Source organism: Glycine max, chromosome 16, assembly GCF_000004515.6.
Source record: "Glycine max cultivar Williams 82 chromosome 16, Glycine_max_v4.0, whole genome shotgun sequence".
Taxonomy (NCBI): Eukaryota; Viridiplantae; Streptophyta; class Magnoliopsida; order Fabales; family Fabaceae; genus Glycine; species Glycine max.
In genome coordinates, this window is record NC_038252.2 from 25,853,207 (window position 1) to 25,865,491 (window position 12,285).

At 36.9% G+C, this 12,285-nt stretch overlaps 1 protein-coding gene and 1 pseudogene across 1 annotated transcript; one reads left to right on the forward strand and one right to left on the reverse strand.

Annotated features, from left to right (window-relative positions):
• Positions 1 to 5,297: 5,297 nt before the first annotated feature.
• Positions 5,298 to 8,456, forward strand: LOC121173715 (protein PIN-LIKES 3-like; annotated as a pseudogene).
• Positions 8,457 to 8,973: 517 nt separating this feature from the next.
• On the reverse strand, positions 8,974 to 11,868 carry LOC100818133 (pentatricopeptide repeat-containing protein At3g29230). The gene has a single exon (XM_003547842.5). It carries the CDS (start codon positions 11,431 to 11,433, stop codon positions 9,574 to 9,576), a length of 1,860 nt encoding a protein of 619 aa, XP_003547890.1. The 5' UTR covers positions 11,434 to 11,868; the 3' UTR covers positions 8,974 to 9,573.
• Positions 11,869 to 12,285: the final 417 nt, after the last annotated feature.

A 12,285-nucleotide genomic window follows, 5' to 3' on the forward strand; every position in this document is an offset into this window, starting at 1 on the left:
GAGTCACTTTTACCTCTTCTTCTTCACTAAGCCACTGAAGTCTATATGGCCTAAGATGGGGCTTAGTATCCAAATTCAGTTTGGACACTAACCTGGAACTTGCAACATTGGTACGAATTCCTCCATCAACAATTAAAGAGCAAAGCTTACCATTAATTGTACATCTGGTGTGGAAAATATTTTCTCTTTGGGTGTCGTCCTGTGGCTGCATCTGACTTCCCAAGAGCCTTCTCACCATTAGCATATCACCCTGCATAGCTTCCTCCTCAAGCTCTTCTTCCACCTCTTCTTCTTCACTGATTTCAACATGGTCCTCCTGGCTGGGCAGTAAGAAGCAATATGTCCTCTGCCTAAGCATTTGAAGCATTTTATGTTTCTGGTACCGGTGTTGGATGATGAAGTAAAATTATGCTTGGTTCCAGCACTGGGCGCTACTAACTTTCCATGTGGAAACTGTGTTGATGGGCTGAAAGAGTTGTCTCCCTCCTTCTTGTTAAACAAATGGTCTCAGTTATCTTAAGAAGGGGGGTTGAATTAAGATACAAAGACTATTCCCCAATTAAAATTTCACTCTCTCTTTTTGGTTTAACAATGCACCCTTAACATGAATTACTCAAAAGAAAATTCAAAATAAACTGCTTTAAAGCAAAAGATAAATAACAATATATAAAAGAAGTTTAAGGGAAGAGAGAAATGCAAACTTGATTTATACTGGTTCGGCCACTTCCCATTCCTACGTCCAGTCCTCAAGCAACCCACTTGAGATTTTCCACTCTTTTTGTAAAACTTCTTTTACAAAGTCTGAACCACACAGGGACAACCCTTCCCTTGTGTTCAGGAATCCTTTACAACAAGAGACTCTCGGTCTCTTAATCCCTTTTCAGAAGTAAGAAGAAGAGAAGAAGAAATCTCTCTTGAAAGAGAAAGATATTACAATTGAAGATCAATCAAGATTCCTTATTGAATATAAAAGTGTTTGACCAAAGAATCCTTTTTGAGAGGATAAGACATTTCAGTTCAGAAAAACTTTCTTAATCTTTTGAGAGGATAAGACTTTTTGGGCAATAAAAACTCTCAAGAATTTTCGTATCCCAAGTCACTTATATATAGGCCTTTGATGGCCATTCAAAAACATTTGAAAATATGTGACTGTTGGGAGTTATATTCGAAAATCTTCACTGGTAATCGATTATAATAATGGTATAATCGATTACACGGTTACTTCTGAAGAGTTATGACTCTTCTCATTTGAAATTTAAATATTTAAACACTGGTAATCGATTAACAACTTTGAAATTTAAATTTAAATTTCTTATGGCTGTTTTAAAACGTTCCAAACCTCTGGTAATCGATTACATGCTTTCTAAAATATTTAAAACCTTGTAAAACCTTTTCAAAAAGCATATTGGCCACTGGTAATCGATTACATCCTCTGGTAATCGATTACCAGAGAGTAAATCTCAATTTAAAATGATTTAGATAAAATTCTTGGGCCAACCTTTTGCTTTTCAACTTGAAAACTTCTTCCTAAGATTTAGAGATCAACTTGATCATATATCTTGATTTTCTTGGATTCTTGGATTCTTGTCTTGAATAAAACTTGAGAAGCACTTGATTCTTTGGCATCATCAAAACATCAAAATATCTTGCTTCTACACTTCTTGGATCTGTTGGTCTAGTTCTGGTTGAAGGTGTTGGATGAGTTCCTTCTTGCTGCGCTTTTTTTCCTCTTCAACTGTCGTTCATCCCGAACTATCTTACGCAACAAGTCATCCAATTCCATGTACTCTTGTAATTCAACAACATCTTTAATGTCAGGATTTAGGCCACTCAGAAAATGAGCTATTGTGTCCTCAGTTTCCTCTTCAATGTTTGCCCTCACTCGTGCCATCTCCATCTCTTTGTAGTACTCCTCCATAGTCAGACTTCCCTGGGACAACCTCTGGAGTTTTTGTCGCATGGTTTTGTTGTAGCTAGTTGGAACATACCTCTTTCGCATAAACCTTCTCATCTCAGTCCATGTATCTATCTCTCGCCCTTCCTCTCTCAGCATCTCTCTTTGATTTTTATTCCACCAAACAAGGGCATAGTCTGAAAATTCAACTATTGCTAACTTCACCTTCTGCTCTTCAGTATAATCATTGCAGGAGAATACATGCTCAATCTTCATCTCCCAGTCAAGGTAGGTGTCTGGGTTACTCCTGCATTTGAAATGATGTACATTGAGTTTTATTCCCTCAATTTTGTTCTGCCCCTCCATTCTGTTTTGCTTGGGTCCATCATTTCCCCCTCTATTATCACCATAATGTCTTCTAGCATTCTAATTTAGTTGGTTCTTCAATACTTCAATTAGTCCATAGAGCTCTTCATTTCTATGGTTTAGCAAACGTTGCATCTGTGTAGTCATCACGTCCAGTAACAAACGTTGAGATCCGTCCAGTTGATGATATTCACCACCACCGTCACCAGCTCCAGCCATAATTAAGGAATAGAAAATTTTGCAGTAATTTAAGCAAAGGTTACAGGACCTCACCACACTCTACTCACGTGTTTCTCTCTTTGATGGTAGTTCACTCGTGTTTGATGCTCTCAATATAGGTTTTTGTGTGATGTTTTTTTCACTCTTTCCTTTTACCACCCACTCCCTCTTAAGTTCCTGGATGAATCAAATTGGACGCACAAAGGTAATAGATAGGAAAGACAACTTAATTATGGAATAGCAGATTGGATAACAAACTTAGATAACAAACTAACAAATTGAATAAAAAACTAATAGACTCAATAACATATAGAAGAAACAAAGAGTCAACGAAACTACTGTTCTTCAATCAATCAATCCCACTGGTTCAAATTCTATAGGCAATTCGTCCAATAGACAAATAGCCAAATAGATTCAAGAGCCTACTAAACCCTAAACCCCTAAATTCTTCCAATAAGCCAAATTGTCTCCAAATAGGATTTGTAACAGAATTTTGAAATAGAATTTGAAACAGAATTCAAATAGAATTTTTGACACAGAATCTGGAAGAAACAAGAACAAGAACGAAAACAAGAACACAAAAAGAACGGAAACAAGAATGCAACAAGACGCGAACAAGAATGCAAATAACAAAACAAAACACAAACCTGAGACAAATTACAAAGAGAAAAAAAATTGGATAGGATAGAACCTGTAACAAGAGTCGAAGCTCTGATACTAGATTATGTGATACTTACTCGGAGCGGATCGCTTAATACAATTCACATAGTTTGGATGACGCCACTTCCAGAGAGGGAAGATAAGTCAGGGTAGACGCCACAAGGATTACCTTGAGAAGTCCGAGATTGATTTAGCGAGGAACCCAGAGAGAAATTCTCACAAAATTTTATCAAATGCCAAAAGTTCTTCTATCAAAAACGAAATTGATACATATAGTGTATCTGAACAAAAAAAATAGAAATAGACATGGACCTTCAAATCAATTTGGGCCAAAATGACAACGAAAAAAATAGAAATATAAAAAAGAACATATTTGGCCTGGGCCTTCAAATTAGTCTGGGCCTTCAGCAACAATTAACATTCGGGTGATGCTAGGTGCACCCAGTATTATTGTTGGTGCACCCAACACTTAAGGGAAAAAGACTGATATACCTCTAACATATTTTTAAAAATATTAGTGCACCCAAAACTTTTTCTTCCTTCCGCGCCTCATTTCTTCCGTTTCTTCTTCCTTCTGCAACTGCCCTTCGTCTTCTTTTATGCGTTCTTTGGCTGTCGGCAGCATGGTTCTTGCTGCGCGTTCTTCTTCAACATTGTCAGTGGCGTGGTAGTGGTGGTCTTCACTTTGACTTTGCGCGTTCTTTTTCTGTTGGTGTTGCATTGTTGAAATTTTCTATAAGCTTTGATCCGTAAGGCTTTTACGGATCAACTTGATCCGTAAGCCTTTTACGAATCAAGTAAAAGCCTTACAGATCAACTTGATCCGTAAGGCTTTTATGGATCAAGTTGATTCGTATGCTTAATATCAACATACGGATCAACTTGATCCGTATCAACCTTGCGGATCAACTCGATCCGTACGAAAGAAGCATTGCGCTAATGTTTTTGCACAAAAAAATAGCTTTTAAAAGAAGACAACGGAGGGCAGTTTTGGCATTTTCAAAAAATGTTGGGTGCACCAGCAATAATGCTGGGTGCACCTAGCATCACCCTTAACATTCTTAGTAGTGTATCTACCTTTAGGCCTTCATCCTTCTTCACTTGGGCCTTGTTAAATATGTTTGCTATCATTGGTTGGAGGGTATCCACTGACTGTTTGGTCCTACTCCTGGTCATAGGTCCCTATATTTGGGCAGTTTTAGGATTCTCATCGTCACAAGTTGAAGTTTTTATTTCTCTTTTAAAAACCACAGAGTATAAATTCAATTCAGTAAGCCAAAATTTCATTTGTTGGTGCCAACAAAAAAAGCTTTCACTTGTAAATTTTTCATGCTTTCTAAAAAGGAACGTAATCATATCCATGATAGATATTTTGACAAAACAAAATGTTACAGCAGACAAGACTACGAAGAAAGTAGAATTTTTCCCTCAAACTATTAGAAAATAAAATAAAATAAATAAATAAATGAGAAGAAAATGTAAAACCTCATACTAAATAAAAGAACAACAATAACAATACAACTTCAGAATATGACAAAACATGGGTTAACAATACAATATAACATACAATAAACACAAAGGAAAATAATTTTAAATAGCTTGGGCTGAAACGCTCAAACACTATCCTTAGAGAAAAAACGGTCTCACTGCACTGGTAGAAAAATCTAATTACGCTCCTCTCTTAATATACAACATCCCATTAGTTTCAATCGTGTGCAGTGAAAAAATTCCTGAACTTTCTAAACAACAGTGCTCTTTCTCTCAAAAAAAGTAATTTTTGATAGGAACATGAAGAGAAAAAATTTAGAGAAAAATGCAAAATTATTTTTCTAATTGTATCTACTAGTCAAAGAATGAGAAAGATATAGACATAGACCCTTGTGTAGAAAAAAACTTAAAATAAAACTATCACAACTAGTGAACGTTGGAAACCAACATTCAAAAAAAAAAAAAAAAACAAACAAACAAGCATAACAAATTAAATTGACCCATAAAAACAAAATCCTAAAAAATAAGAACTCTAGTTACATGTACCAGATTCTAAAATAAATATTTTATTTTATAAAAATAAAATTAATATAAGTAATATATTTTTATAAATTTTAAATTATATAACAAATATTTACTAACAGTTTCTTGCATTGGATAACATATCAATCTTGGGATAAGATGCAAGGAAGGAAGTGAATCAGGTAATACTTGAAAATCTATGCTGATAAAAAGAAATACTTGAAAATCTATTTTCTTTTATTTTCTTTCTCTTTTTCCTTGTGCAGCTTACTGAATACGGTGCTCTTTCTTTGGCAGCTTGTGTTTTATGTGTTTAATCCATCATTGGTGGATAGCAATCTGGCCAAAACGATTACTTTTGAGAGTGTTGTTAAGTTATAGTATTGTTTGTATGATGTAATCTTGTGTGCATCTTCTAATTTGAGGATTGGTTTCTATGTGCAATTACTCAGCTTTTTGTGACATTTTTTTTCTTCTCATTTTTAGGTGATTCATGCCGGTGAATATTCTTGGCACATTTATATTAGGCTCGGCCTTGGGATGGATTTTGATTAAAATGACAAAGCCTCCTAAACGCATGGAAGGTCTAATCTTGGGTTGCTGTTCTGCTAGTATGAACTCTGCCAAAATAATTGAATGCAGGAAACAACACATGTAATCTGCATAGCCTAGTAAACACAGACTTTGAATTCATTTCTTTAATAGTACATTTGAGAAATCTTAACTCTTTGGACTTATAATCTCTCTCCACCCGCTGGATGGTGCGACAAAGAAAGAGAAAGACACAGACCAAGGTGGGACCTGTTTGCGTTTCTCTTACTGCACAAAGTGGAGAGAGGAACCACGTCCAATCTTAAGTCATTAAGATAAAAATGCTTCTTCATAGTTTCTCTATCTTACTCTTGAAGCTCATTTGTATATACGAATAAAGTTACCCGAGACTGAAAAATCAAACTTGTCACCCTTCATATTTCTATTGATTCTGTATTTTTGTCCTCTGTCCTAGTCTAGGCTGTCTCTCAACAATTCTGAAGATTTTAAATATAAAAAAGAAAGTAATTATCCTAAATGATGTTAATGTTATATAGGAGTTCCTTGTACAAGAGGTTCGTGCCACCTAATTTGTAATTAATGATAATCTAGCGATGTCAAAATAGATGGAATGGAAAAATTTTGATTTGGATTATAGTGGATCGGATGAAAAGAGCCCATTAATCCATTAAAAATTCATTTAAAAAATCTGATTCATCCATTAATTTGATAAAAATCCATCCAAATCATATGCTTGTTGTACCCACAAAAGTTCTACTTAGACTGAGAATACATCTTTGCAATTTGTTATTTTTATCAGAGCATCAAATTTTTGCATCATTAGTTGATTGATGCAATTTATTGTTGAGCTCATTTTTTAGATTGATATGAACAGGAAATTTAGGGAGCCTGACTATGATCATTATTCCCGCTATATGTAAACAGAAAGGCAGTCCTTTTGGAGAACCTGGTCTCTGCAATCAAATATGGTATGGCTTATGCTGCAGTTTCTACGGCGGTATGCAACATGTTAATTTTGAAGTTTCAAGTGCTGAAATAGTGTGAACTTACACAAGAAAACAAGTTAATTTTCATGGTACCCTCGGAAATTTAAGGATTTTGGTATTATTATTGGGAAACTCGCTTCATTCAATTATTGACCCGAAAAATAGTTTTACCATAACACTTAGATTTCTCTAGGTACCGTAACAACTCTCTAAACTTAATTGGCTATAATTGATTCTAAGCTTATTTTTTAGATTGGAGTAGTTTTTCTATGGTCATATGTTTACAACATAATGCGGATTTCCTCAAGTAGAATTCAAAAAGAAGACAATACAAGCAAAGACAGCAACATGTTGAAGGCTTCAGCAGACATATCAGAGTCACACCCACACAATTTTTCAGAAACACTTTATCCTACAAAAGACACCATGGATGATGCATATACCATACTGCTACCTGAAACAAATTCAGAGGAAAAAGTGAGGCTTGCTACAAACTTCCCTTATAAAAGTTTCTATTATTTACTGATTATAATTTATGAATAGTTTTCCTTTCAGCCTTGTTTAAGAAGCATTTGCATTTTAAACAGTCAAGAGTTTATATACAATGCTTAAGAGAAATATTAAAAACACACTCTTTGTAACTGTGTTATCATCATATTTATTATTAGATAAGTTCCATGTGAGTACAATCGAAGAATCTAGGCCCACTCTCAAGTTAGTAGGGCCCACATAAAATTTACTTGATAATAAAGTGTGTATTGGAAACCATATATATGAATATATTACTAGCACTCTTGTAATGGACTTATTTTTAGAAATTTTCATTTTAATTAAGATCTTTCTCATTCCACAGTGAATTGTTATAAGCATAACCAGTTTAGGTAGTATAAATGAGTTCAAATTGAATCTTGACAACAGAATTAGCACTTCAAGTCTCTTTAGAAACATAATAACATGTAACTTAGGAATATTATAACCAGTTTAGGTAGTATAAACTATTTGTCATTTGAATTCGTCTACAATCTGCCTCTATAGGCTATAAGCAACAGAGTTTACCGAATATACTGCAATAACATGATGCATATCACTGAGTACACAAGAATGTTCATTTTGTAAGCTTCTGTTTTTTTTTCTTTTCATCTGTCTTATGGCCCAAATGTAGTCATAATCATGTGTTGGTGTTTTTTTTTTTCAGGTTTCATTCCCAAGTAAAATAAAGCACTGCTTGAGGATGATCTCAAGAAACTTAAATTTCAAATCCATGTTTGCGCCATCAACCCTCGGAGCAGTATGATATAGTGCTCATTTCCTAATTGGAAACAATTTGTTATCATCTTTTCCCTGTTTATCATTCACTTATTATATTTGGTTCTTACTTAGTAACATAGAATCCACTAGTCTTAGATAAGTTAGATCCATAGATACTTTTAATGGTACAGAGAATTCGTATGATGGATTTGGATTTTGGACATTTACTTTGCTAAAATTCACGAGGTTTCGTGCATTGCCACATTAGTAAACTACATTATTTCAGATCTTATTTATTTCAGCTTAAAACTGTTGCAAATACTCTCCACATAAATGTTTTTTTTTTCTCACAGATTGCTGGCTTTATCATTGGTGTAGTCCCCCAAATACGTAATTTCATTATAGGCAATAATGTTCCACTTCATGTGGTCGAAGACTCAAGCTTCCATGTTGGGGTATGCATCCCATAACTTAACTATTCAAGATTTTTCAGTCACAAAAGATAGGAAACCAAAAAAATTTTGAACTCATTATAACTACAAATTGCTTATTGTTTAACATGATAGCTTTCCCACTTTTTGTTATCTAACAAATAAGAAACCTTCAAAGTTTGCTCACTGCTCAAAAGTTTCATGGGCTAATGTTTATATCAATCATGTGCACCATATCGGTTTGTGCACGTTCCAAAAGTTCAAACATCTTCAATTTGGTCGTTTTGGGCAGAGATTGATTTCTTTACTCAAAACTTTAATTTCTTTCATCAAGGGTTTAAAGAAAAAAGCAAAAAGAAAGAAAAGTAATTTAACAACGAAACATGATCCAATCGGATACCCATTTAGAACCTCACGTAGACAATTTCAAGTCATGTAGGCCGAGACAACAGCTAATTGATAATGATGAATGCCAAGATGCTGTTGCCAATCTGGGACGCTACTAGTTCTTGTACAAGAGATTAACAGTAAAATTTTAAACTAGAAAACGTTACTCATCTCAGCACAACATCAGTAAAAAAGAAAAAAAAAATTAAGCACCAAGTGCTACTCAAGGAATCAGGATTTTATTACTCATCAATTGCGTTGCGGCAGAAAAACAAAAAATGACATTTGAAACTACTCCTAAAGATAATGCCGTGAAAGGCAAATGTTTATTTGCAGAGCAGTCAGTTCAGCATCTTATTCGGTATAATCTATCAATTCAAAGCTTTGTATTCTTTTCTGAATCAAAACAAGTATTGTGTAACTAATACATTTTTCCAACGATGGCAAATGGCATGACTGTTAAATAGGAAAATGACATGCATTTCCCTAGTCTCAAGTTCAAGTTCAGGAGAACTGGTGAAGCCAAATGCTAATAACGGAGACATGGGCATGGAGAAGTAACCGTTGCCATATTGCCAGTTTGACTACTAAGCAATTGACATTTGATATATACCATAACCGATTCTGATCGAAAGCCGATGCAGGATGAAAGACTTGGTGATTTTTCCATTTCATTATTTCAAAGGCCTTAGAATTGATTTTCAAAACAGACCCAGAATTTAAAGATTTGATTTTGGCCTGTGGAATTGATTGGGTCTTTCGGATGGTGAGCCAGATCACAAAGAACTGATGACTATACTCACAATACCTCCCACCTCATTCAGTTTGCATGAGCAACATCCACAAGATTTGGAACGTATCCATGGGATCTTAACAAAATAGTCAATCCCTGCAATGCCCTATATATACTATCTGTCTCAGGATGTCTCTCATCCAAGGAGTAGAACTCCACCATACTATCATTGCACCCAATAACACTACATCCCGGCACTTTTCGGAACCCGGTATCTCTCATCGCGACCTTCAACCGGGCGACATCTTGCGATCTTCCTAGATCCTTGTAAATGTTCGAGACCATGACAAAGTTTCCAGGGTTATTGGGTTCAAGTTCAATGAGCCGCTGAAGTGCCAGCTCTGCCATTTCCACATTCTTGTACATCCTACACGCCCCAAGCAGCGCTGCCCAAATAACCGCATCTGGCTCCATAGGCATCTTCCTCACGATATCCACAGCCTTGTCTATAAGACCAGCTCTTCCCAACAAATCCACCATGCATCCATAATGCTCAATCTGAGGCACAATCGAGTAATCATCAACCATCGATTGGAAATGCAAAAGCCCGTTTCTCACCAACCCCATATGCGTGCAGGCCGACAAAATCCCAACAAAAGTAACACCGTCCGGCCTCTCTCCCGCCCTCTTCATCCGCTCAAACAAACTCAAAGCATCGGCCACGTGGCCGTGCATGGCAAGGCCGTTAATTATAGTGTTCCAAGTTATTATATCCTTCACATCCAAGCCATCAAACACATCAAGAGCTTTCTCTATAACCCCACATTTCGCATACATGTCAATCAAAGCATTTCCAACAAACAAGTTCCCCTTATACCCAATACTCTCCGCATAAACATGCACCCACTTACCCATCTCAAGGTCCCCCAATCTCGAACACGCTGTCAAAACCGCCACAACGGTGTAATCATTAGGAACAACCACACCATCACTACCTTCTTTACCTTCACCTTCAACCAGCACCAACATCCGTTTAAAACACTCCAAAGCCTCCTTAAATAGTCCATTCCGAACGTACCCTCCAATCAACCCATTCCAAGAATAAACATTCCTCACAGGCATTTCCTCGAACAACTTCACGAACGATTCAACCTCGCCATTTGTCGCGTAACCGCTCAACACGGTGTTCCACGACATCACGTCGCGGTCCGGCATTCTATCAAACAGCTCCCTCGCAGCCACCATGTCCCCCAACTCGATATACCCCGAAACGACCACGTTCCACAGCACCACGTCACGCTGCGGCGCGAGGTCGAAGAGCCTCCGCGCGGAAACCATGTCGCGGCACGCCACGTGTGCTGCAACAATAGCTGTCCAAGCGAACACGTTCTTGTCGCGCATTTCAGCAAACACCTTGTAAGCATCAGCAACAAACACTCCCCCTCTCAATGAATACATGTGAATCAACGCGCACCCCACAAACGTGTTCGACTTAAAGCCGCGTTTGGCTACAACGCAATGAACCTCTTCTCCTTCTTTGGCAGCGTTCGCAGTGGCACAAGACTTCACTACCATGGGGAACGTGAAGCAGTTGGGGGACGCGCCAGCGCGGTGCATTCGCGCGAACAAAACGACGACGTCGAGGTGGCAATTGGCTTGGGCGTACCCTCGGAACATGGCGTTCCACGTGGCGCCGTTTGGTTGCGCCGTTTTGTCGAACACTCTTCGCGCGCGGCGAATTCCACCGAGGCGCGCGCATGCTGTGATGAAACTCGGGGTGACGTAATCGTTTCCCTCGAGTCCGTGGGTCACTATCTGGGCTTGGATCTGGTGCAGCCGCACGCAGGTTCCGCATGTCCGTAACAGGGAAATGAACTTGTCTTCCACCACTCTGTGCAGTGGTTTCGAAGTTTGGTTCACCGCTAGCTTCCCTATTTTGGTTTGCATGGTTGCATTTGTGGCCGTGGATTTTTATTTTTAACGGATACAGATCAACGGCTTGTGTAGCGCCTGGGTTCTGGTGCGGTTCAACCCGACCCGACCCATGTGTGTGAGATGCGATTATCGTGTAGCGGTTACGTGCTACTAGCACCTTCTTCCATTTGGATTTTCTTCTGGGCGCACCGCAACGTTTGAACATGGTATATATGTAGAAACAAACGTTTGAATCTTCAACCGCTGGTTCTTTTCCACGACATGGACCAGTCCATAGACTACTAGACAGGACGATTTTTACTTTAATTTGGGTCTTGCCAGGTCATGTTAATTGGACAGATCAAAGCTCTCTTTGTTGCGTGATCAAATTTGTATCTATGCTTTCTTCATTTCTTGTATTATTGTCATTCGTACAAAAAGATGATGGGAAATGTGTTTTGATTTTGAAGAGTATTTGTTTTTTTCTATGTGAGGTACTCCTCCAAGTCAAACTAATCTTATCTCCAGTATATAACTATCTTTTGTTCTAAGAGAATTTTATATATAATAAAAATTAAATACTTAAAGATGGGTCTTGAGATCTTATGAATTTATGCTGAAATATCAAATAATATTTTTTTATATTTAATTATTTGAAAATAAAACACATAGTATCATAAAAAATATATTTTATTCCATTAAACAGATAATATAATTTTAATAAATCTAAAAAAATATGATTAATTTTTAATCGGCAGTGTTATTTAGCACGAAGGAAAGAATGCACGAAACACGAGAACACATACGCGGATGGATACTGTTTTTTAAAATAAATATTAATTAAAAAATAAAAAAAATATGTTAATGTTTTTGAGAAGACACACT

What these genes read in the sequence shown, in the direction of transcription:
- LOC100818133 (XM_003547842.5), bottom strand. Translation starts at nt 11,433, where the DNA reads ATGCAAACCAAAATAGGGAAGCTAGCGGTGAACCAAACTTCGAAACCA.